At 34.4% G+C, this 24,542-nt stretch overlaps 1 protein-coding gene across 1 annotated transcript; it reads left to right on the top strand.

The window, feature by feature from the left end:
• Nucleotides 1-623: 623 nt before the first annotated feature.
• cdh5 (cadherin 5) lies at nt 624-16,308 on the top strand. The gene is made up of 12 exons (XM_051645280.1): nt 624-870; nt 6,408-6,632; nt 6,811-7,096; nt 8,503-8,616; nt 8,725-8,892; nt 8,999-9,177; nt 9,362-9,618; nt 9,746-9,882; nt 10,630-10,742; nt 10,872-10,974; nt 12,112-12,354; nt 13,002-16,308. Exons 2-12 carry the CDS (start codon nt 6,408-6,410, stop codon nt 13,490-13,492), a joined length of 2,316 nt encoding a protein of 771 aa, XP_051501240.1. The 5' UTR covers nt 624-870; the 3' UTR covers nt 13,493-16,308.
• Nucleotides 16,309-24,542: the final 8,234 nt, after the last annotated feature.

Raw genomic sequence — 24,542 nt, forward strand, 5'->3', positions numbered from 1 at the left:
CAAATGTCAAGCAGGGCTGCACTTCTGCAATTCCCTCTCTGTCCAAGCAACCTGGGGTATTTATCTTTGGTCTCCTGTCAAAAAGGCTTGGCCATTCTGTGCAACTAATCCTACTAAACCGACTCTCTCCACTTAGATCAACGGGGCACAACATTAAGCTTTTCTGACAGATACATACATCCGTCACAAGTCCCAGTCCCCAAAATCAACCCTCCGCTAAACACACGAGTCCAGGACCCCCTCCCCTTCCCCCTCTTCTCACTTACTAGTTTAGACAAGATCACAGCAGCAGATATGACAGCCTCTGAAAAATGTAATACCACTCTCTGAAAAATCTGCTGGGATTATTTTAACTCCTTTAACCTGTTTATCATGCTCTTTATTCTATAGGTTTGAATAATGAATCACTTTACTTTCCTCTACTCTTTTTGTTTTTATCACAGAGGGGTGAGCTGAAATGTAATTATTCTTCCACCTCCAACACCCTGAGTCTCTCTCTCTCTGTGCTCGCTCTCTGTCTCTTTCGCTCCCTTTCATTCAGCAGCAGCATAATGCTCGGCTTGCCTTGTAGAGCTACTGGTGAGGGGTTTTCAAATGTTATTTGAGTTTCCACAGAGGGGTTTGGAGCTGAACTGTAGAGGTAGGAACAATAACAGGAAGCGACTAGAGGAACGTCTGGGCTGGCTGATCACTTTTGCCACTGTAGTGGCCTGATTGTTCAGTGAGCAGCACTGTGGGAGCTCAGACAGGTTCACATGCCGCTGAAAAAACGACAGCACTGACCTGAAACTGAGAAGGATATAACTTGGCTTATTTACATACTTTAGGGATTTTCAATCAAGGAAGATTGTTGAAGGGACCTAAACTCTGGTAGGTGCTTTTTTATTTTTCCATTTGTTTATTTTTCTAGTTAAAGTGTTCAAGTTCAACTTTACGAAACTTTGAAGTTCAGTTAAATGTAATAAGCCTTCATTGGTTGTACTTATGGGCTCATGCTAAAATAAACATGTGTACATGTAATTTTATATATTTAAATGTAAATATATAATGTACTATTTATATCATATGTATCTTTACAAACATATTCAAAACCAGACTTGAGTGCTGGTTTCTGGAGTAATGGAAAGGAAATTTCCAGAGAACTTAGACGTTGAACATATCTGGATGTTACGTTTTACTTAGCGACAGAGAAACAGAAATAAATCCTTACACCATCTGTCCTGCTTTTTCTTGTAACTACACAGTAAAGGTTGTTCTTAATGTCAGCCCATATGCCACTGTAGGAATGGTTTTCTGAGAGACAGAAATCAGAGCTACTGTCTCATCAAACAAGACAATCAAAGTTCATGATTCTTATTGTTTAAGATCATGAGAAGCATAGTTTATTCTATAAATAATATAACACATGCCACTGTTAAGCTCAGCATTTAATGGCAAGCTACATAAATTAGCAGAACTACTTGTGATGTTTTGTGTTATGTTAGTTTTTTGCATTTTATTGTTGATGCTGCAGAAATTGCCCTGTGAAGGGACAAATAAAGAGTCTTACTACTACTACACCGATGAGTCAGACGTGAAAAACAAAGTGAGAGCAGGTGCCATGCACACTCTCCAGACAGTAACAGCTTTAACAGGTTTCTGTAGTTTATGTCATGTAGGATATGTGATAGAAAGGAGGGGAGTGCAAGTGTATGTTAGGCTGAATTTCCTAGAGAAGAGAGTAGGCAGACTACAGATTGCTGAAAGATGCTGCATGATTAAATCTATTTTAATCTAAAGCCCACGTGAAAACACACAAATACACAGAAAGACTTCATTTTAATGATGGTCTAGACAATGCTATTGCTGGAGATTTATAGTAATCCAATAAGAGAGAAAATAGATATTTAATGGATAGTTATGGTGAGCATTAAGAGTCTTTGATTGTCAAATATAAAGAAAGCAAATTCTGATTGAAACATACTTCATTAAATCAAATTTCAATGATCTGAGGTTATAATGAAGCCCATCAAAAAAGTTGTTGATAGCACTGCATTAAATTGAAAGAAAACGTTCTAGAGAAACAGAAGGAAAATGGGACTTAAATTGCTTGAATAACAATTATTTGACTATTCTTTCTCCCAGATTCCATAAAAATATAGACATGTTGTAAATGCATAATATGTTGTGAATGCAACATATAATATATTTGATTGCTCATATCTTAAAAATGCATAAAGGTGTGTGCCCGATTTTTGGTGAACAGTTTACTAATTTATTTGTAGCAAGCAGTTTCTCACGATGACATCAAAGTGATGTCATTTTGTTGTTTTCAAAAAGTCGTAGAAATATGGCAATTATCGTGAGAAAAGCCTTTATACAGTTTTAAGATATTAGCAATCAAACATAGTGGCTCCGTGTGTATATATATATATATATATATATATATATATATATATATATATATATATATAGCAATGTCTGTTCTTCCTTATTCTCTGTTACCCTCCAAATTTTGCCTTTCCTTGTCCTGTACATGTTGTGAATTTGTGCAGGAACCAGATATTTGTGCAGATAATCATTGATAAACAGAGAACCCACCCACTTCAAGCACTAGCTGTATATATATATAGAATAGAATAGTTCCAAAAGCAGATGAAGTATGATCAAGTGTTCGAATTCTATGAAGCCAACACAAACAAGCAGAGTTATGTCCAGTGACGTTTCAGTATGTTATGCAAAATATCAGCACTCACTTGTCCAATCAAATGAGTGAACTGGAGCTGACTGTTGTGTTGTAAGTGGCATTAGAGTACTGATGAGCTTATTGTTATTTCTCATAAGCATTATGTTAACATATCTGCCCACTAATACAATAGATGATCTGACATGGCCTCATTGAGCATTTAAAAAAAAGTAAATAACCTAATAAATACAAAATAACTTTTATTATTATAATTATTCAGCAAAGTATTGGATAATGAAAATCACAAAATGATCCGCCTAGCCTAAAAGATATGTATTGATGAAAACACTTTACAATAAGATTGCATTTGTTAACATTGTTTAACTACATTAGTTAACATGAACTAGCAATGAACAATACTTTTCAGCACTTATTGATTTTGGTTAATGTTAGTTTGAACATATAGCCTACTAATACATTTTTAAAATGAAAGGTTATACTATGTTAACATTAGTTAATGTATAATGAACTAACATGAACTTATAATAAACAATTATATCTTTATAAATTAATATTAACCAATATTAGTTAATGCTGTAAAAATATTGTTCATTGTTTGTTATTTATACCTAATGAATTTACTAATGTTAACAAATAGAAGCTTATTAAGTGTTACCATATTTATTTAGTTGGCCTTCACCTGAAAAAGAAATCCCACTTGAATAAATGGGAACATCTGAGTAGGAATGCACTTTTAGTATAATCCATTTCTTTCCAATGCAATGCCCATAAAATTCTGAACCCATTGTGAGGCAAGGGCGATTTTATACCTTATGTGAAAGTAATCATTTTGAGTGGGAGTGAGAGGAGTTTATGGGGGCCTCAGGCAAAGATTTTGCAATTTGAGAACACTTAAGAAGCATAATCCACCTCATCTTAATATCATCCTCTAAATGAGTCTAACATAAGATTGGTCCATCAAGCTAAAGAGTGTTATCTGGAATGGGAATATATTCAGATATTCAGGCACATAGTGAGCTAGAATATGTAGTTGTAGGCTTTAACAGTATCACACAGTTAGTGTGTGCTATTTCCCATGATTCAGAAGCATACAATCAAAAGATTGTGCTACGGGAAGAACACTAATGAGACAGACAGTTTAATGAAGGGATTTCATACTCACAGATAACTATGTATTGCTTTAATTATGTATTTTTTTCTGTCTCTTTCTTTCTTTCTTTCATCAGGGTTTGTGAGGGTGTAAAAAATACCATTGAATAATGACATGAATTAAATATATATGAGTAACTTTGTAGAAAAACTGGCCTCACTATTCACTCATTTGCTCTTTCTGAACATCAGCTGAAATACAGAGCTGCACTTAATGCTGCACGTTCATTGTATTTCTCCTCTATTATCAGAATGCAAGTTGTAGACCTAAAGCCCTCTTTGCCATGGCAAACAAGCTAATTTACCCACCATCTCAGGACTCTCTGTTTCTCTTTTCTCCACTTCTTTCAAATAAAATTTATTTAATTTACCAATCATTTGCTCCGACCACTCCCGAAGCTCCCCTTCACAGGTTTTTACCTGAACACCCTATCCACCCTCTTTCCTGCTTCACTCCCACTAGCCCATCTTCAGTCAGTGATTTAATTTTACAATCTAACTCATCATCCTGTCAGCTGAACCCTGCCCCAACCTTCCTTCTTTAACACTGTGAGTCTGTCATTTCTGCACCTATTTCACATCTGATAAACACATCACTTGCGTCTGCAATTGTTCCTATTGGTCTTAAAACTGCTGCCGTTACACCAGACCTTAAAAATCCCAACTTAGATCCATCTACCCTCCTCAACTATTGTCCTATTTCCAATCTGTCTTTTACATCTAAACTCCTGTAGCTTCCCAGTTACAATCACATCTAGTAGAAAATAATCTCTATTACCCTTTTCAATCCGGATTTTGTCTATTCCACAGTACTGAAACTGCTCTCTTGAGGGTTGTTAATGATCTTCTCCTCTCTGCTGACTTTGGGTCCCTCAGTAATCTGATCCTGCATGATTTGAGCTCTGCTTTTGACACTATATGCCACAACACACTCCTTTCCCGACTCTCAGATATTGGTATTACTGGCACTGCTTTATCCGGGTTTTCTTCCTACCTTACTAACAGACAATATTTTATCTCAATTAATAAACACAAATCCCCTACTGCTCTTCTCACTCAGGGTATCCCCCAGGGTTCCGTTCTGGGACCTCTATTGTTCATAATTTACTTTCTTCCACTTAGTCAAATAATCCGTCATCATGGTCTCAGTTATCACTGCTACACTGACAACACACAGATTTACACATCCGTCCGTTTTGATGAAATTTATGCAATCAGCTCATTAACTGCCTATATCAATGATGTAAAATTTTGGTTAAACAGCAGTTTCCTCCAAACTCTCCAAAACCATTAAGAATCTGGGCATCACTTTTGATCCATCTCTCACTTTTGAAGCCCACATCAGAACCATCACTAAAACAGCATTCTTCCATCTACGTCACATTGCATGACTTTGACACATTGTTAGTTTGAAATGCTGAATCACTAGTTCATGCTTTCATAACATCACGTCTTGATTACTGTAACTCCGCTTCATTGGCCTGCACGCTAAACCATAGCCCAATTACAATATATCCAAAACTCTGCAGCTAGAGTTCTCACAAACACTAAGAGGTCTGCACACACTATTCCTACCTTGTTTAGTCTTCACTGGTTTCCTGTCTCTTGCAGTATTCAGTTAAAAAAACTTCACTTAACTTACAAAGCTCTCCATGATCTGGCACCTCGTTATTTATGTGATCTGCTGCATCCATACACACCTTTGTTCTCTTTGTTCTTCTGATTCCAAACTGCTGTCTATCCCCAGATTTCGTCTGTCCACTTTTGGTGGGAGATCCTTCAGTGTAATTGCACCTAAATTATGGAACTCACTGCCTCAGAGCCTCTTTACATTTTCCATCCTCAAGTCTCAGCTTAAAACTCATCTTTTCTCAGAATACTATCTATCCATTGCTTATTGCTGAGTTTCTTTTTTTTTTTCTAACTTTGATTGTAACTTCTGTTAAAATGTATCTTGATTATATAAATTATATATATATATATATATATATATATATATATATATATATATATATATATATACACACAGTACAGTACATATTTGTGGCACAAATATTGCATAGTGAGAATGTCTTCTAAAATAATGCCACGTATAGTATTCATTTATCAGTTAGCGTCCTACGAAGTCCAGTAAACATAAAAAAAAGCTAAACTAATATTTGGAGTGAAAATCTTTGCCTTCAAAACAATATCAATTCTCATAGGTACACCTGGACACAGTTTTTATTGGTTGTTGGCAGATAGGATGTTCCAAGCTTCTTGGAGAATTTGCCACAGTCCATCTATTCATGTACCTTTTTGTGTGATCCCAGACTGACTTGATATTCAGTAGGGGCTCTGTGGGGGCCATGCCATCTGTTGCAGGGCTTCCCGTTCTTTTATTCTATTCTATTCTTTTTGCAAAAGGAATGTTTGGGAATCTAAAATGTATATTTCCTATTGATACACTAAAGCTGAAGATATTAATAACCATCTTAAGACAAATGTTTTTTTTTCTGAAACATAATAAGTGCCTACAACTTTTGCACAGTACTGTATATTGATTATGTTGTTCATTTTAAATGATCCACAGATGATGAAACAGTCTTCCTGGAGGCCAGTGACTGAGCCTGGCTTTTGGGCAGGTTTCTTGGTAATTTTATGTACTCTCATCACAGCAGTGGATGTCCACCAAACTCTGAAACCAACATCCATGAACAACAAAGTGCTCCAAAGACACAAACGAGAATGGAAATGGGATAAACTTTATGTGTATGAGGAAACAGCTCCAAAGAACCCACCTGAAAAAATTGGAAAGGTGAGAGGTCCTAGACATGTTCAATGGAATGATGAATATAGTGCTAGTTTGAATAATATACAAAATCTACTGCTTAATTCAAATGCACTGTAGTAATGGGAGAGTCACATAAATACTAAAATAAATAAACAAATAAATAATGACTGTCTTTTTTTTTCTTTTTTTTTTTCCTTTTTAGCTAGAAAATACACTTTACAATGAGATGTCCACACAATATATTCTTGCAGGAGAAGGGGCTAATGACATTTTTACTGTAAATGATATGGGGGATATCTTTGTCAATGCAAAGCTAGACCGGGAAAAGAAACGCGTCTACAGACTCTCAGCCTCGCTCATCAACATTCAAACCAGAATGCAGATTGAAAAAGATGATCCTTTTGAAATAGTGCTCCTTGATATTAATGACAACAGACCTGTTTTTCCACCTGACCTGTCTGGATCCATCAGTGAATCCTCTAGAGAAGGTACTGTTTTTTATCATGATAATAACTTTAATAACTCATATGTGCAATATATAAGTTAATATTTATTTGTACTGCCAGTACTGACATATACTTCTATGGACATACTCCCTTGTTGTATAACGTACAGAGGGGTCCAAAAGTCTGAGACCAACAGTAAAACTGCTTCTATTTAGCATTATTTTCTAATATAACAAAAAATTTCATTACAAATCATATTATCAGCATTAAATCCTTTGAGTGAAGTCTTACATGAATTTCAGACTTTTGGACACCACTGTATACTATGCTGTTTATTATTCTATTATTTATTATTCTGTAAATATGGTATTCTTGTAATTAGTAGAGTCATTATAGACATACAAACACTATGGTTCTCAATGTGGTCTTCTGCTGTTGTAGCCCATCCGCCTCAAGGTTCGACGTGTTGTGCATTCTGAGATGATATTCTGCTCACTACAGTGGTACAAAGTGGTTATCTGAGTTACTATAGCCTTTCTGTCAGCTCGAACCGGTCTGGCCATTCTCCGTTGACCTCTCTCATCAACAAGACGTTTCCAGCCGAAGAACCATTCTCAGTAAACTCTAGAGACTTTTGTGTGTGAAAGTCCCAGGAGATCAGCAGTTACAGAAATACTCAAACCAGCCCATCTGGCACCAGCAATCATGCCATGGTTGAAATCACAGAGATCAAATGTTTTTCCCATTCTGATGGTTGATGTGACCATTAACTGAAGATCCTGACCCATATCTGCATGATTTATTGCACTGCTAACACATGATTGGTTGATTAGATAATCGCATGAATAAATAGATGTACAGGTGTTCCCAATAAAGTGCTCAGTGAGTGTACATGGGAATGTGAATATTATATCGTGGTTTTCTTGCAGTAATGTAACACAGTCAGCTAGGCATTACTGAATTTTGTGTGAGTATATTTCTTATATCTCATACATTTATCTCCATAATGGAAGTATTAAGTTGAATATCCAGTAAACACACTAAGAAAAAGTACCAAAAAGACCATGGTACTACTAAGCTTGTTATGGTATTTTAATGTTTCTTTGGACAGTTGGGATTTTTAAGGACTGGTGTAATGGCAGTAGTTTTAAGATCAATAGGAACAATGGCAGACGCAAGTGATGTGTTTATCAGATGTTTCTTTGGTACCATAGTATTCTTTGAAGTGCACTGGAGTGCCATTTAATATCATGGTACATGAATATGGTAATCATTCAGTATCATGTTATTATCATCTGACACAATCATAGTGTCATAGTAGCATGACACTACTTTTTTGTTAGGACATTTACCATGGCTTGATTAAGTACAAGAGATCTTGTTTGTGGTTACATTATTCTGTTGAATTTATTCTGGAAAAAAAAATAAAAATGCACGTGTTTTAATAGGAACTACAGTGATGACAGTAGAAGCAACTGATGCTGACGATCCAACAACTCAAAATGGAATGATTGAGTACAAATTGTTAAATGGGACAGACCTCTTTCACATCAACAATAAAGGTGTTGTTAACTGACCTTTATAAAATTATATTATAATGATAACTGACCTGTGACATGTTTAACATGAGCCCTAAAAATCTGACTAGCCCTCACTTGCTTCTTTTTAAGGTGTCATTAGCACAGTGAAAAGCACCCTGGACCGTGAGAAACAAAGTCAGCACCTGATTGCCATACTAGCCAAAGATATGCCAGATTCAGAAACTGGAAATACTGCTACAACCATAGTGACCATCAACATAACTGATATAAATGACAACATTGCCACCTTCAAGACAGGTAAGTGATTCATATAAACTGTGATATTGTGATATTTAGTAAAGAAACACTGCACACTAGACTGCAGTTTAAGTAAACATCATCAAAACATCACTTTCTCCAACAGGAAAATATCATTTTAATGTGAAAGAAGACAGCAAACCAAGATCTGAAATTGGCACATTAAGCGTGGAGGACAGAGATGAGATTCAAAACAAAGATCCAACATTTACTATTCAGCATAAATATGATATATTTGCCATTAAACGGAGTAATGTGAAAGATGGAATTCTTAGCCTTAAAGTGGTAAGTATTTAAACCATAATTGCTAAACTTGCTATTAGAACTTTCAAGGCTAAGCAATGCTGTTAGTAATATCAAAGTTAAAATTTCAGTAATACCAGATTATCAACCTTTTCAGCTGTTACCTGAATTATAAGGGAAATGTCTTTATTAATATTCTGCTTATTGTCTTTACAATCACTTGTAGCCTCTCGACTTCGAAACAGAGGAGACGTATAGTTTCAGTGTAGATGTGGTCGAGCACACAGTGTCTAAATCCCCAGATAACCAAGGACCCCACTTGCTGAAGAGAGCCCAAGTTTTCATCAACGTAATTGATGTTGACGAACCACCCGTTTTCAACCAAACTGAATACAAGTTCAGCATTAATGAGGGCCCTTTCAAGAATCCAATCATTGGTGCTGTCTCAGCAAAGGATCCAGATAAAAAGGGCTATAAAATACGGTATAAACTGAGCTGTATTTTTATACATGTATCAAAAAAAGCACACAAGCCTTCAGTGTTCTGCTGTACTATAAAGTTGTAAACAGATACAACAGACTAACCTAATGTTGACATTTGATCCCTCTAGGTACTCTATTGAAGACCCGAACTGCCCTGTAAGTGTGGATCCTGTATTAGGGCATCTTTCCTTAAAGAGACAACTGGATAGAGAGCAAGAGTCCTCATACACATTTCAAGTTAAAGCACAGGAAGATACACCAAATGGTATGATGTTAACAAGCTCTTAACTATCACACTTATAAGTTTCTAAAGTAAAACACCATCCTGGGCTATTGTGATTTCAGATTTTAATCTCACTGAATCAACATTAACACAATTAGCTGCTAATTAAGGATCACCCATGATAGCACACATACTGTACATCAACCAGACATCTATTTCATGTGTGTGTTTACATCTGGAAGACGCATTATTTACACTGTTTGCTCATCTGCAATACGTCTGCAAGACATATGTCAATAAGTATGTCTCGGATGTCAATAAGACATTGAGCAGATATCTTTGAGATGTTTATGATTTAGAATGTTTGTAAATCTGATCTTTTTAAGACATTTAGCAGATGTTAATTAGATTGTGATGCTTTCAAGATAAAAAGATTTAAAACAGACATCTCAGAGATGTGCATGTGCTATCTGGGACATGATTAAATCAAACAAATGCCATAAAGTGTGACTTCTTGGAACTGTTTTGTTCTTCTGTGCTTATTATTGTTTTTTGAAAGAGTACTTTGTTTTAATTAAAAATGAGCATAAAAGCAAACTTGAGCAGTAAATATGATCATCACTGTATATAAGAATTTCATTCCAAGCTATCTACAACCATCTGATTGTGTTGATAGCCAAATCTTTTAAATTTATAATAGTGGGCCTGAGTATAAATAATAAACATCATGATCATTATTGTCATCATCACAAAAAAATGTGGGAAACCTTCCTCTCTCTGAATCCTCAGGTCAAATATCCTATGCAATGGTTAATCTGAAAGTTCTTGACATCAATGACAACGCACCAGAACTAACTAATGGGAGTTACGTGTATGTTTGTGAGAGTGATAAACCTGGCATGGTAAGGAACTAGTCAAATACATTTAACCTTTACAGTCCATACTTATTTTTCTTCTTTTTTTCCATCTTTAGGTCTGTTTTCATAATCTATTTACCTACACCTTATTTTACTACACTCTATATTTTGCAGGTAATTGGGATTATTGGTGCCCATGACAAGGATGAAAATCCAGGCAGATTTCGCTTCACTCTGGCAAAAAAGAGTTCAAACTTTTCCCTTCACGACAACCAAGGTGAGTAAATGAATTATGTACTGTATGGTACTCTAGTACACTATCTTTTAATAAACCTAAAATAACTATAAAGTAGAATTTAAAAGATGTTACATCATGAAAGTGTGTGTGGGGGGTGGGGGGGGGGGTACAGTGCGGATTGGCATTTGACATGAAATGCTGTTGTATAGTAACAACAACGCACTTGTTTTGAAGTAGCACATTTGATATTGACAATCAGATGAAAAAAAGCTTACGAGAAAAATTAATCTATATGATGATCTTCAGTGCCGCGGTATCCTGTAGCATTTGAGTTCCGCGCACATTCAGATTACAAATGCAAATTAAATGCGTGCTGTTATATTTTTGAATAATTAAATAAACATTCCTCACACACCTTAAATGTTTGCAGCTGCGTTGGAGACAGCAAATTGTATAAGAGAATAAGTCCCACACACTCCAATAGTGTGCAAAAAAAAATAAAAAATCCTTTATATTTATTGAGAAAGCAATGTTTTGTGTGTTATATTCTCATTAATTGTCGCAAAAAAGTTTTAGAAAGTTATACTTTCTAAAAGAATTATGACAGAAAATATAGCACAACAACTTAGGGTTCGAGGTAGAAGAAGAACTAAATTTGTACACAGGAAACGTCTTAAGCTTTTTAAAATTTATTTTAGTTGTATAAATTATTCATATAGATTCAAAGTAATTCACTCATAAACATACATTCATTCAGTGATGTGATATTTATATTTATATATATATATATATATATATATATATATATATATATATATATATATATATATATATATATATAGTGTTGCTTTTTACAACTTCAACCTATTTTACTTGAAAATGTGCTAGTGAGCATTTCAATTCAAGTCACAAGAATGTCAAAGTGAGGATTTACTCTTCCTACAATTGTGCGAAATGTGATATTCTTAGGCCTGGCTAAATTGAATGATCACAAGGATCTCAGCAACATTTCCCAGCAAGCATCAACAGAAAAATAAAAGCAGAGTCCAATGACAACAATAGCACTGCTGATGACAATGTATAGCCTTTACCAGTGGCAGACAATAGCAAGTCATTTTCCCTGACTAAGAGCTAAATTAATGACTGCATTTCTTCGATTATTAATATGTGTTGTAGATAACACTGCCAGCATTGTGCTGAAGCAGGGAGGCTTCAGTACAGAGCACTCAGTGGAGCATGTGCTCGAAATCGAAATCTCTGATGGAGGTACACCAGAACAAAAGAGCATTAACCCCCTCCACATTAAAGTGTGCACATGCCAGCTGGGTCGAAGGGCAGAGTACTGTATGGCTTACGCCCAGACTGGAGTGAGTGTTAGTGTCGTCTTAGCCATTCTTCTCTGCATAATCACAATCTTGGGTAAGACTATATGCTTCTCTTCTCTCTCACTCTCACTTGCTTTTCGAGAATTATGTGTCTATAACAATATCTGTACAAAGACAATTGAGACCAAGTGCAAAGCATAGTTTTGAAGAATTTGTGACATTACATGGGGATTGTCATATAAATGATACATGTGAACATTTTTAAACCTGTGTTTGAAGAGTGGCTTTTGGAGACAGAAAGTTTGTATAATTCACTGTCTTTGGATCCATTAAGTTTTTTGATTGTATAAATAATCCAGGGAACAAACACTGTAAATAAAACCATGTAAGCTCCATATTATCTTTCATTGTCTCCAAGTCTGGTCCTCCTGAATGAAAGCTTTGTTAGTTAGTGTTTATGTGATGAGTTGTCAGCTAAAGAAGTATAGCTGTACAATTCTGCAACACTGCAGTTTATGTGTGATACAAGCCAGATGTGAGAAACAAGACAGGAGTGATATTAAATAAATTAAAAGTCACAACATCCAATACATGAGAAGTGTTAAAGTGTTTTGAGATTCACATACTGTTTTACTAGGGTAATAAAAGATGTGCTTTTCAACACCAGCACTATTCTGAAATTCACTTTGTGAAGTTGAATGTTTCAGGTTGATAGTGTCTTTATTTCTCTCGTCATAATAGTCATCGTCATCCTCATTGTGTTGCGGAGACGTTACCAGAAAGACACTTTGGTCACACTTGGCAAGTCATCTGGTGAGATCCATGAGCAGCTGGTGAGATATGATGAGGAGGGTGGTGGAGAAATGGACACAAACGGCTATGATGTCTCCATCCTGACCTCCGCCTGTCATGACAGCAGCTTTCGGCCCAGCACAGGGCCTTCGCTTTATGCCATGGTGAAGAAACCCCCAGCCTGCAAGGGCGACATGGCCATGATGATCGAGGTGAAGAAAGATGAGGCAGATCACGACCGTGATGGAATTCCCTATGATACTTTACACATCTATGGCTATGAGGGATCCGAATCCCTGGCCGGTTCCATCAGCTCCTTAGACTCATCCTCTAGTGGGTCCAATTTGGACTATGACTTCCTAAGTGATTGGGGACCACGTTTCAGGACCCTGGCTCAGCTCTATGGAGTAGATGGCTCTGACACTGATAGCTCCTACTGATCCCCAGAAAGAAAGACCATCTCTCAGCTGCCATCATCCTAGAAGATGATATCAAACTAAGGATCCATCAGATGCTAAAACGTGGTATGATGGAGATTGCTGTAATCTCTTTATGGGACATTTTGTCAGGGTCTCTTTAAAAGAGTGATTAACAAGTGCCAATACTTGTTTCCTTCATGTATTGTTATATCATCATGACGAGCATGATAGTGTTTGTAATTTTGATAGAATCAGTGTTAGAATAAAAAACAAAAAACTTGCCTTGGTCTTTCAGACTAGTTTTGTAGAGGTAAATTTTGTACAAAACAGTATTGGACACTGGTTGGAACAAGCTAACTTTTGGGCATTTTATCCATATACTGCAAATTTGTATTAATGTTAACACAAAGTATCAGTGTGAGTGTTCTTCCTTAATTAGACCATTTTGTGATAGAAAATATTTTTCTTTCATTTTTATTATTATTATTATTATTCTTTTTTTTTCTCCATCTTATACTATTCACAAAACCCTATGTTTTTTTCTGGACTTTATTTCTAAAGCCAGCATTGTTCAGCAGCTGACTCTTCTCATCAGGAAAACCACTGAATTGCCATGGGAGCAACAGAGGAAGTGGTGATAACTGTATTTTGAAAGAATTAAAGGCTACTCCAAGTTTATTTGACAGGAATCATCAGCACATTGATTGTTATGAGTAAAGCCCAAATCTCTAAGGTCAACCAATATAAGGCAATTGCAAACGTCTCAGGAAACGTGCAGTGACTTGTATACTTGGTGAAATGCAAGAAGTGGTCTGAACATCTGAATGACCATTTTAATCATATGTGTGGCTATATATTTAACAGGGTCTTATGAGAACATTGCACAAATGTACTTGCTAAATATTTGTTTTAAAGGGATAGTTCACCCAAAAAATAAAAATCCTCTCATCATTTACTCACCCTCATGCCATCCCAGATGTGTATGACTTTCTTTCTTCTGCTGAACACAAATGAAGGTTTTTAGAAGAATATTGCTGCTCTTTAGGTCCTCACAATGCAAGTGAATGTATACCAAAATTTTGAAGATCCAAAAATCACATAAAGGCGGCATAAAAGAAATCCATAAAACTCCAGTGGATAAATTCATCTCTTCAGAAGTGAAGATATGGATGATAGTTGTGGGTGAGGAACAGATCAGTATTTAAATCCTTTTTTACTATCAACCTCCACTTTCACTTTTACATTCACATTCTTTTTTTATTTTTATTTTTATTTTATTTGATGATTTGCATTTCTTCGTGCATATCACCACCTAATGGGCAGGGAGGAGAATTTATAGTAAGAAAGGACTTAAATATGTATTTGTTTCTCACCCACACCTGTTATATTGCTTCTGAAGATATGGATTTAACCACTGGAGTCTTATAGATTACTTTTTTGCTGCCTTTATATGGTTTTTGGAGCTTCAAAATGTTGGTACCCATTCACTTGGATAGTGAGGACCTATAGGGCTGAAATATTCTTCTAAAAATCTTTGTTTATGTTCTGCAGAAGAGAGAAAGTCATACACATCTGGGATGGCATGAGGGTGAGTAAATAATTTTTTTGTGTGTGTGTGTGTGTGTGTGTGTGTGTGTGTGTGTGTGTGTGTGTGTGTGTGTGTGTGTGTGTGTGTGAACTATCCCTTTAAGATTGTTAAACCTAGTTTTACTCTAACATATGTAGCAGACCAGCCTTTCTTGTCTCATGGTAGTACTGATTATCCACATACAATGTTAAATTGACTAGAGGATCTTCATTCATTGAAAAACCTATTTTGCTGTTTAAATATTTACCTCTGTGCACAAACTTTACCCCGTGTCCCACATTAGCCATGGGCACAATATGTGGAAGCCACTGCTTTTCCTGTAGGGAATTACATGCCAAGCACTCATCTCCCATCTCAGTCAAAATGACCAGCTCCGTCACTAAAATGTCAACTTCCTGTCTACGCGAGCACAAAGAAACTGACTTCCTGTTCCCTTATCTTTTAAGTGAAGGGACACATTGGAACTGTTTTCCTGTTTTCTTGTCTTGGACAGATAAGGAAAGAAAATTTAGGGGAGCAGGAAAACGTTAAAGAATAATGTGAATCACGCTGTCTTGGTCGCAAAGGCATTGTCAATCCTTTAAGACAAAGGTGCGGATTTGGTTGGATTTCGATAAAGTTTTTTTTTTCCATTTCACCATGCAATTTAATTTAATCAATCTATTTTAGGACTGTTTTCTTTTTTAAAGGAATATCTTCTTTATAGTTGTCTTTCTACTGTATATCATTTTGGTTTTAGAATTAGTACAATCACTAAAGCACAGATATGTATTAATGATAAGACTATTATCTTCCATGAAAATCAGAAATACTGCACATATTGTCATTGAATGATGTATTTATATTTCTCATATTAAAAAATGAAGAACTGGAAACATAACTAAAATTAGAGCCTTCAGTTCACAGTATACGTAATTGTTCCTTATTATTATCATATTCCCTGTAATTATGCATTTGAACCAGCTCTATGTGGCAATAATGAGCTCTTTTATAAGTGTAAAATGTAGTGTGTTGAATGAGCATTTATTTTATAAATTAAACAGGTGAAGTGTCTGCGATTTCTTAGGCAGGTCCAGTAGATGTCAGTGTTGGACAGCCAGGTTAAACATCTCAGTTTGTGATTTATGTGTTTGGTAGAAGGAAAACAATATGTGCCTTTTTTCTATTGTTTCTATTGTTTTAAAATATTATTTTTGTTTCTCTAAAACAGGACATTTTTGTATTTGAATAAACTTCACATTCCATAAAACTGGTTCACTGCCTTTAACTGTCCCTCCTTTAAAATAAAATTGTATCAAAACAGTTATCTAAGAAAAAAATGAGAACCAAACATTAAGGAAATAAAGTGAGAGAGCCTGATGGCTCTTTTGCCTTTCTGAACAGTAGTGGAGCTCCTCTCCATCACAAATGCAAGAGCTTGTGTCTCATTAAACCAATGTTGTCTAGGCAGCAGAGGTGAAGTTCTGAATTTCTGTTGCTTATAGTCCAGGAAAGACAAACAGATCACACAGATATCAGCACTTTAGCGGAAATTCCACTATGATGTCACACCTAACACATCTGTGAGACACCCAGCTGGGACTTCCTGAGGTGTCAAACTCCATTCATGGTTATACAGTATACAGAGAAAAGCAATTTCTATCATTGCAAATCAAACTCAATAAAAAAACAACTCAGATATAAGAAATTTTGATTAAATGAAGAGGTAAAAATCCATATGCAACTGAGCAAACCACATATACAGGCCGACACTCTTACAGACAATGCTTTATCAATTCAACATTTATGACGGATTCCTTGTATAATCATATGCCTTCATCCAAACAGCCAACCCCTTTATACTGTGTGCTTCAGTACAATCTTTATAACAACCTAAATAAATATCCATTGTAGGACAGTTGCCACCAATGGAATTCCACAAAGGAATTCCCGATATCACACAGGCAAACATGTTGGAAAACAGCATTTTATTAATGTGTAAAATATTTTTTCCCACCTTTCTGAACATGCAATTAGCTCTAAAAGACATTTATGTGGTTAGTTTATGGCAGTATGGAACCAGCAGGTCTTTTTGTTTTTCCAGATTTAAACAGACAACAATAGAACAATAGATAGACATCCAGTTTTACACGGATATTGTTCTGCAAGATCTGTCTTAGAAATGTCCTACTTTTCTATGAAAAAATCACCTGTTTTGAATAAAAAAATGTTTTATGGCCATGCAGAATTTTCTGCAGATCAGTGTTAGATTGTTGCACAGTTACCAAGACCAACCAAGATTCATTGGACAGGAGAGGTTCTGAATATGAAAAAAAAAAAAAAAAAAAAAATATATATATATATATATATATATATATATATATATATATATATATACACGTATATACACACACACACACACACATACACACACTACTGGTCAAAAGTTTTGAAACACTTGACTGAAATGCTTCTCATGATCTTAAAAATCTTTTGATCTGAAGGCGTATGCTTAAATGTTTTAAATTAGTTTTGTAGACAAAAATATAATTTTGCCAACATATTAATTTATTTCATTATAAAACTAAAATTTAATAAAAATAAATAAATAAAAAAAATATCAAGAGTACATGTCTGCAAATTCTAAGCAAAGGGTGACTACCCTTCATTTCACATTTCTACAGATTGTTGCCTTTAGTAAATCAGTAAATGAATGTTAAGGTTTTCCTATTTTTCTTTCAATAACCTAGATTAGAATATGAATAATTTGTATAACACATTTGAACTGTACAATAAACAATAATAAATACATTAGTCTATGTTTTACTGTGAAAGTAAAAGGAATATTAAAGGTATATACAATTATATAGTAAAGGAAAATTCCAGCTTCAACACAAGTTAATCGACAGCATTTTGTGGTATAATATTGATTACCACAAAAATGAATTCTGACTTGTCCCTCCTTTTCTTTAAAAAATAAATAAAATAACAAAAAAAAAAACAAAAAGCAAAAATCTGGGTTCCAGTGAGGCATTTACAATGGAAGTGAATGGGGCCAACCGTCAAAATACTGACTGTTTCAAAATTATAGGCACAAGATGTAAACAATATGTGTGTTAACATGATTTAAGTGTAATAAAATCACTTACTCTCCTTTTCTGTGTAAAGTTATAGCCAATTTTACCACTTTGTTGCTATGACAAAGTAATGTCAACAAACCATAAAACCTTAAAACAACTGTAAAAATTAAAATTTAAACAACTTTACAGCTCAAATAATACACAAGTTTTAACAAGAATTAATGTAAGTGCTTTTATAGAATTATAAGCTTCTCATTTCTGCATTTAAACCCTCCAAAAAATTGGCCCCATTCACTTCCATTGTAAGTGTCTCACTCTATTTTATTTATTTATTTATTTATTTTTATGAAAAGGACGGAGACGAAATATATATATATATATATATATATATATATATATATATATATATATATATATATATATATATATATATATTGGTAATTAACATTATGCCACAAATGTTTTTGATTGAGCTTAACTTATATTAAAATTGTCCTTTAAAACTAAAAAAAAAAAAAAGCCCTATCCAGTGACCTCACTAGACATGGTATGCATATCTCTCATCATCTGTTCAAAGGTGATGCAGTGTAATACACTATAATAAATGCAGAAAAAATATATCACATGATAGTTTTCAAGTACCTTCCATCCCAGCCCTGCACAGAGACGCGTGTGTCTCTGATAAAAAACAGTCTGCCTACTGAGAGCAGGGATAAATAGTTCCGGATAAAAGGACACGCAAATCATATCACTGTGATTACACATTAGATCGCAACAATAAATGTGAATTAAACCAGGAGTTGTAGCTTGCCAAAATGAACACAAGGGGACAGCGCAAATCAATGCTACGAGGCGATGAGACAGGCCTACACGTCAAGTACCATGATTTTAGACACATTGAAAGCACAGGTAAACACTTTCATTTATGCAATAAACAACAAGCATACAGTAGGGACATTTGGTCCCCACAACGTAGGGAATACCTGGACACACACACATACACACACACACACACTTAAACAGGTCACAGAGAGTTCAGTCCCATGCCTTCCTTGGTGCACAATGTGTTATGTTCACTTTACACTCAAAATCAAACACATTCTTCTTTTCTCGCTCTCTGTCCAACAAACATATCACAGCCATCAGGGACACTTACACGTGTTGCTTCCTGTCTCTTATGTGCATGTAGATCATGGTCTTTGGTCTGAGCAGTGGCAGCAGCACTGGGAATTTGAGGCAGAAGTAGACACTTGTCAGCTGTGGACATTGAGAGCTCCTGTTGCCCTCTCCAAGCCCTCTGCATCATACAGAGTATTGTGGTGTAATCTGATTACATATTGTAAATTACTGTAATCTGATAACTTTTTTTTTGGTCAAAAGTAGTGTAATGCATTACATTTAAAATGTTCACATTTACATTTAATCAGATTACAGTTACTGACTTTCAATTAAGTTAAAAACTTCTAAGTACATTATTTGGGTTACACATTTCTAAAATAGTGTTATGTTGAATTTAAAACATGAAGTATGTTAATATGTATCTCTTTGCATTTCTGTGACAGCTGAAGGGCGCACACCCTTAAATAAATATAAGGCAGAAGACTTGTGTGTGACAATAAACAAGGAGGAAACATAGACATTATTTACAAAAATATATAAACTTTTCTGTGAAAAGTGTTGTATTACAGGGTGTCACATTTAAATGTGTTTTTGTTCATGTTTTGATTCATGTTCTTCATTTAGTCATGTCTTTTATTTTTAAATTTTGTTGTCATGCTTCCTGTTCCATGTCATGTGGTTTCCTTGTCATGTGATATTCTGTTTCTCTCCATGTTCATGTGTCTTGTTCTTATTGGTTTATTGTCTTGTTAACTCGTTATCAGTCTTGTCGTGTCATTGGTTCATGTTTTAGTATCTTGTTATGTTCATTAGTTTAGTCTTGTCATTGGCTGTCTGTCATGTGGTTACCCATGTCCATGTATTTAAGCCCTCATGTTTACCATTGTCTCTGGTCGAGTAATGTTGTCCGGTCGTTTATGTTTGTTTTTGAATTCATGTTTGGATACCAGCACTGTAAATAAAACTGCACTTGGGTTCTCGCACATCTTCATCTCGGCCTGTCCTCCCTGCTCTGTAACGTTACACAGAGCCCCTTAGAAAACAGGGCAGTTTTTTTTTTTTTTCCTGAAATAGTTTTGCGTGCCCTTTCAATACATTTACCATGGTATTAACCCAAATGCTGTGTTCCGGTCATTTTGACCCGGACAACCTTTTTCTTACAATGTTTTTATTTTTTATTTTTTTTTTTTTCAACTTAGTCCAATTGGAATAAAATTCCTTGACCTTGTTCACATTTGGTATTTGAAAACACACCCAAAAATTTGGTCCATTTTCTTTACTTTTGGTTTTATTTCACTTTGTTACACCTGTTGTGTCCCAGTCAAACGACTGGCCATTGGAAATGAATGGATTAGACTACAAAATACAGAAATATTCAGGATAAGTGTTCAGGAGCATCCCAATCCTTTAGCTGAGCACATATGTGGATGCGTATTTGCACACACAAAGTCTTCGGACATATGCATACATACAAAACACACACAGAATGTGTGTTGAGCGCCCTTTTGTGCATTGTCTTTCCATGTACACTCTTTGAGGAGTATTTCATGTTGTGTTTGGGCTTGTTTGAATTGGGACAGTTGTAAGTTACGATATGTCATTGTCAATGTTAAATATTTATGTTTCAGGAAATAATAAGGGAAAACATGACCAAGACACTCCTGTTTATTATATTTATGTGCGTCTGTGGGAATTTCATACACTAAAACACACTGCAGTTTGGCCTCTGAGTAAAAGAAATTTGCTTACTGCATTTTACTAATTGAGACATTAGTAACACATGGCTATATCATCTTTTTTATGGTTTTACTAACTCTGAATATAATTATTGTGATAAATTTGCAAATGATGAGAAAAAATCAGTTCTTATTTGTCAGCAAATTAAAAAGCATTATTTAAGAATGGGTAGGATCAGCAATACACATTATAAAGTCCAGATTCTATGCTATAAAATAAGAACTATTTTGTTCAGATCAAGCAAGTTGTTATTAATTTATAATGTAATTCACTGATTCTTGAGATAAGGGTCAAAAAATGTTTTAATACTAAATTAATTTGAATGGAAATATCTGTAGACAAGGTCTCAGCTTATGAACCATGTAAGGGAACAGGTTTTTATAAGAATGCTTTTTTCTAAAAATGTACATTTATTCACATCATAACTTACATCTTACTGGAATTTTTGTCAACACCATCAGACACACTAAAAGCATGCTATTTTAATTTAATCCATCAAACAAGAGTGAAAAGTCTTTAATGATCTAATAATGGTGTTCAGTAAAGGAGTTAAGTAATAAAATACTTTCTATAAAAACAAAATTCTGTTTTCACACTATTCTGAAAATTGTGAGTAGACAAAATTGAATATTTTTCCATCTTAACCATGTGTTGTACACTTGAAACTTTTTGTTTTCCTCAGTTGAAGTTGCCTCTTAACTAAAATGCCAAAACTTATCCCACAAGTCTTCATAGCAATATTAAAATGGGATGACGGTGTTGACATTTTGAAGTTGTGACCACAGAGGCTTAAACATTGTTTGTTTGAAATATATAAAAATGTAAAACTTACCAGACCATGTATCCTACTGTTGAATCCACTATGAGCAGGAAGTGGGAAAGGGGTACTCAGTTATAGCTGAACATGACATTGTCTGATTTATTCAGGATTATTATAAAATCTGATGCAAAGTGAGGACACAACTTTGATAGGCAGATTTCTATGGGAAATATCATTTAAATTTTACTTTATGTTGTTTGATATCTTACAGATCCCTACCTTTGATTTGATATTTATATTTATGAATTTGTTGCATTTTTAAACACTTTGTTTAGCAGTATAAAATTGTGACCTCTTGCTGAGGACAGGTTAAGTTACATATGCTTCAAAGTATAGAGCATACATTTAAAAAAATTATAATGAAATAATTTAAAAGTAATAAATGCCCTACACACTTCCTTTAGATTGAACTTTTTCAGTATTTTTATTTGTATTAATTTTTTGATTTTTAACATAATGAAGACTTTTGTATGTAGGACATGTTTTGTCCCTTATCTCAAGAATCAGTGAATTATGATATATTTCTTTGTTTTCTGCATGGAGTGCCCCCCACTAGCCCGGTATGAGCCCAGTCCAATGAATCCTTCTATTAATAAAAATATATATTTTTATATATATATATATATATATATATATATATATATATATATATATATATATATATATATATATATATATTCAAAAAAGGATACAAAACCTGTCATAATTACGAAAAAAGAAGTTGATAAAAAGATCTAATGCAATATTTTGGGATAATATATGCAATATGAGAGATTTATAAACAATCTTAGAGGGACAGTCATTTTTGGGCATGTAGTAAAACCATAGAAACCACAAGATTAACCATGGCTAATCTATAGTAAAACCATTGTTACTATATGGATACAACTATATTAAAACCATGGTTTCCACCAAACAATAATGGTTACTTAACTTATATTTCATAGTTACTACAATATTACTTTTTGTGTAAAACCATGGTTTCCAGCCAAAAAAAAAAAAAGATGAAAAAAAGAAAAGGTAAGCTTAACATGACTGTTAGGCTTACCTTTTCTTTTCTTCTTCTTCTTTTTTTTTTTTTTTTTTTTTTTTTTTTGTTTGGTTACTACAATATTACTATAGTAAAAACATGATTTACGACAAAAACATTGGTTACTTCAGTCTACAATATTACTATAGTAAAACTATAGTTAAACTATGGCATTTGTATAGTAAACACATAATAACCACAAAATTATGATTTTTATTACCAGAGTAAAACCATGGTAACCATGGTACATTTATTGTGAGGGCCCGCAAAGCTTATTGCGACGGAACGCAAACTATTTCAGAAATAAAAAAAAAATGCCCGTTCCTCTAAGAATCAGAATCAGAATCAGAATCAGAATCAGCTTTATTGCCAAGTATGCTTACACATACAAGGAATTTGTCTTGGTGACAGGAGCTTCCAGTGTACAACAATACAAAAACAGCAACAAGACATAGATAATAATAAAAAATAAAAAATAGTTATACACATATGTACATACACACACAGACACACACACACACACACATATACACATACGTAGTGCAATCTAATACAAATGAAGGGACTTCGTATTATATAAAGTAAATTAAAAGTACAAAAAAAAATAGTAATTTGATTAAAATCTATCAAAAAATGTATTTGATTACATTATAGCAAATTAGTCATTTGTAGTGGATTACTTTGAGTAATTTTCATAACACTGCTGATGAATCTTTTAAAATGATATAATACCTGCATAATAATACCTCTAATCATTTATAAGCATGTAATACACTTAAGCTGGGAATAAAATATTTTTGAACAACTAACCTTGTAAACCTGAGAAGTAATTGATAGGTGCGTTGGTCACAAGCTGTAAAGTCAATGGAATGGAAAAAACCCTGCACACTATCCTGGCTTGCAAAGAGTATCAAAATGTATTTAGCAACATTTCGGTTACTTGACCTTCATCAGGCATTTACAAACAGAGTGCAATAGCACCAAATTTAAAATATGTCATGACCAATCAACACATCTGATGACCATGGCATCACAACCAATAACAATCAATAAAATAGAGAACACCTAGAAAACACCTATAAATATGAAAAGAGAAACACATCACATATGCAACAGCCCAAATACATATAATAAATTTCACCTGTAAGGTAACCCACAACATTGCACACAGATCCTTTTCTTTCATTTATATTCCATATACACACACATATATATATATATATATATATATACACACATATACACACATATACACACACATACATATACATGGAAAAAACTTTATCTATACATACAGTATATCTACAGCATCACATTAAACAAGGCTTCATCAATAAGTCCTATCGGTGATAAGATTTGAAGTGTGTAGATCCAATAAATCTCTCATCTCTGTAAAATCAATTCAATGTTTCCTACTCTTGGTGGCATCTTAACACTCTCAATGCCACAAAAACGCAAAGAGGAGACATCATGATTAAATTCAACAAAATGAGCTGTGACAGGATAATTTAGATCTTTTCTCCTGATCGAACTATTATGTTCACTAATTAGTTGTTTTAACTGATGTGATGTTTTCCCACGTCTCCAAGACCACAAGGGCAACGAATCAAATACACAACCCTTTTACCAGTTCATGGATGACAAAAAAAAGGATGATTTAAAAGTATTATAGCACTGTGCACAATTACCACATCGATAGTTCCCATTTGGGATCAGAC

This window comes from Myxocyprinus asiaticus, chromosome 2 (assembly GCF_019703515.2).
Source record: "Myxocyprinus asiaticus isolate MX2 ecotype Aquarium Trade chromosome 2, UBuf_Myxa_2, whole genome shotgun sequence".
NCBI classification, from domain to species: Eukaryota; Metazoa; Chordata; class Actinopteri; order Cypriniformes; family Catostomidae; genus Myxocyprinus; species Myxocyprinus asiaticus.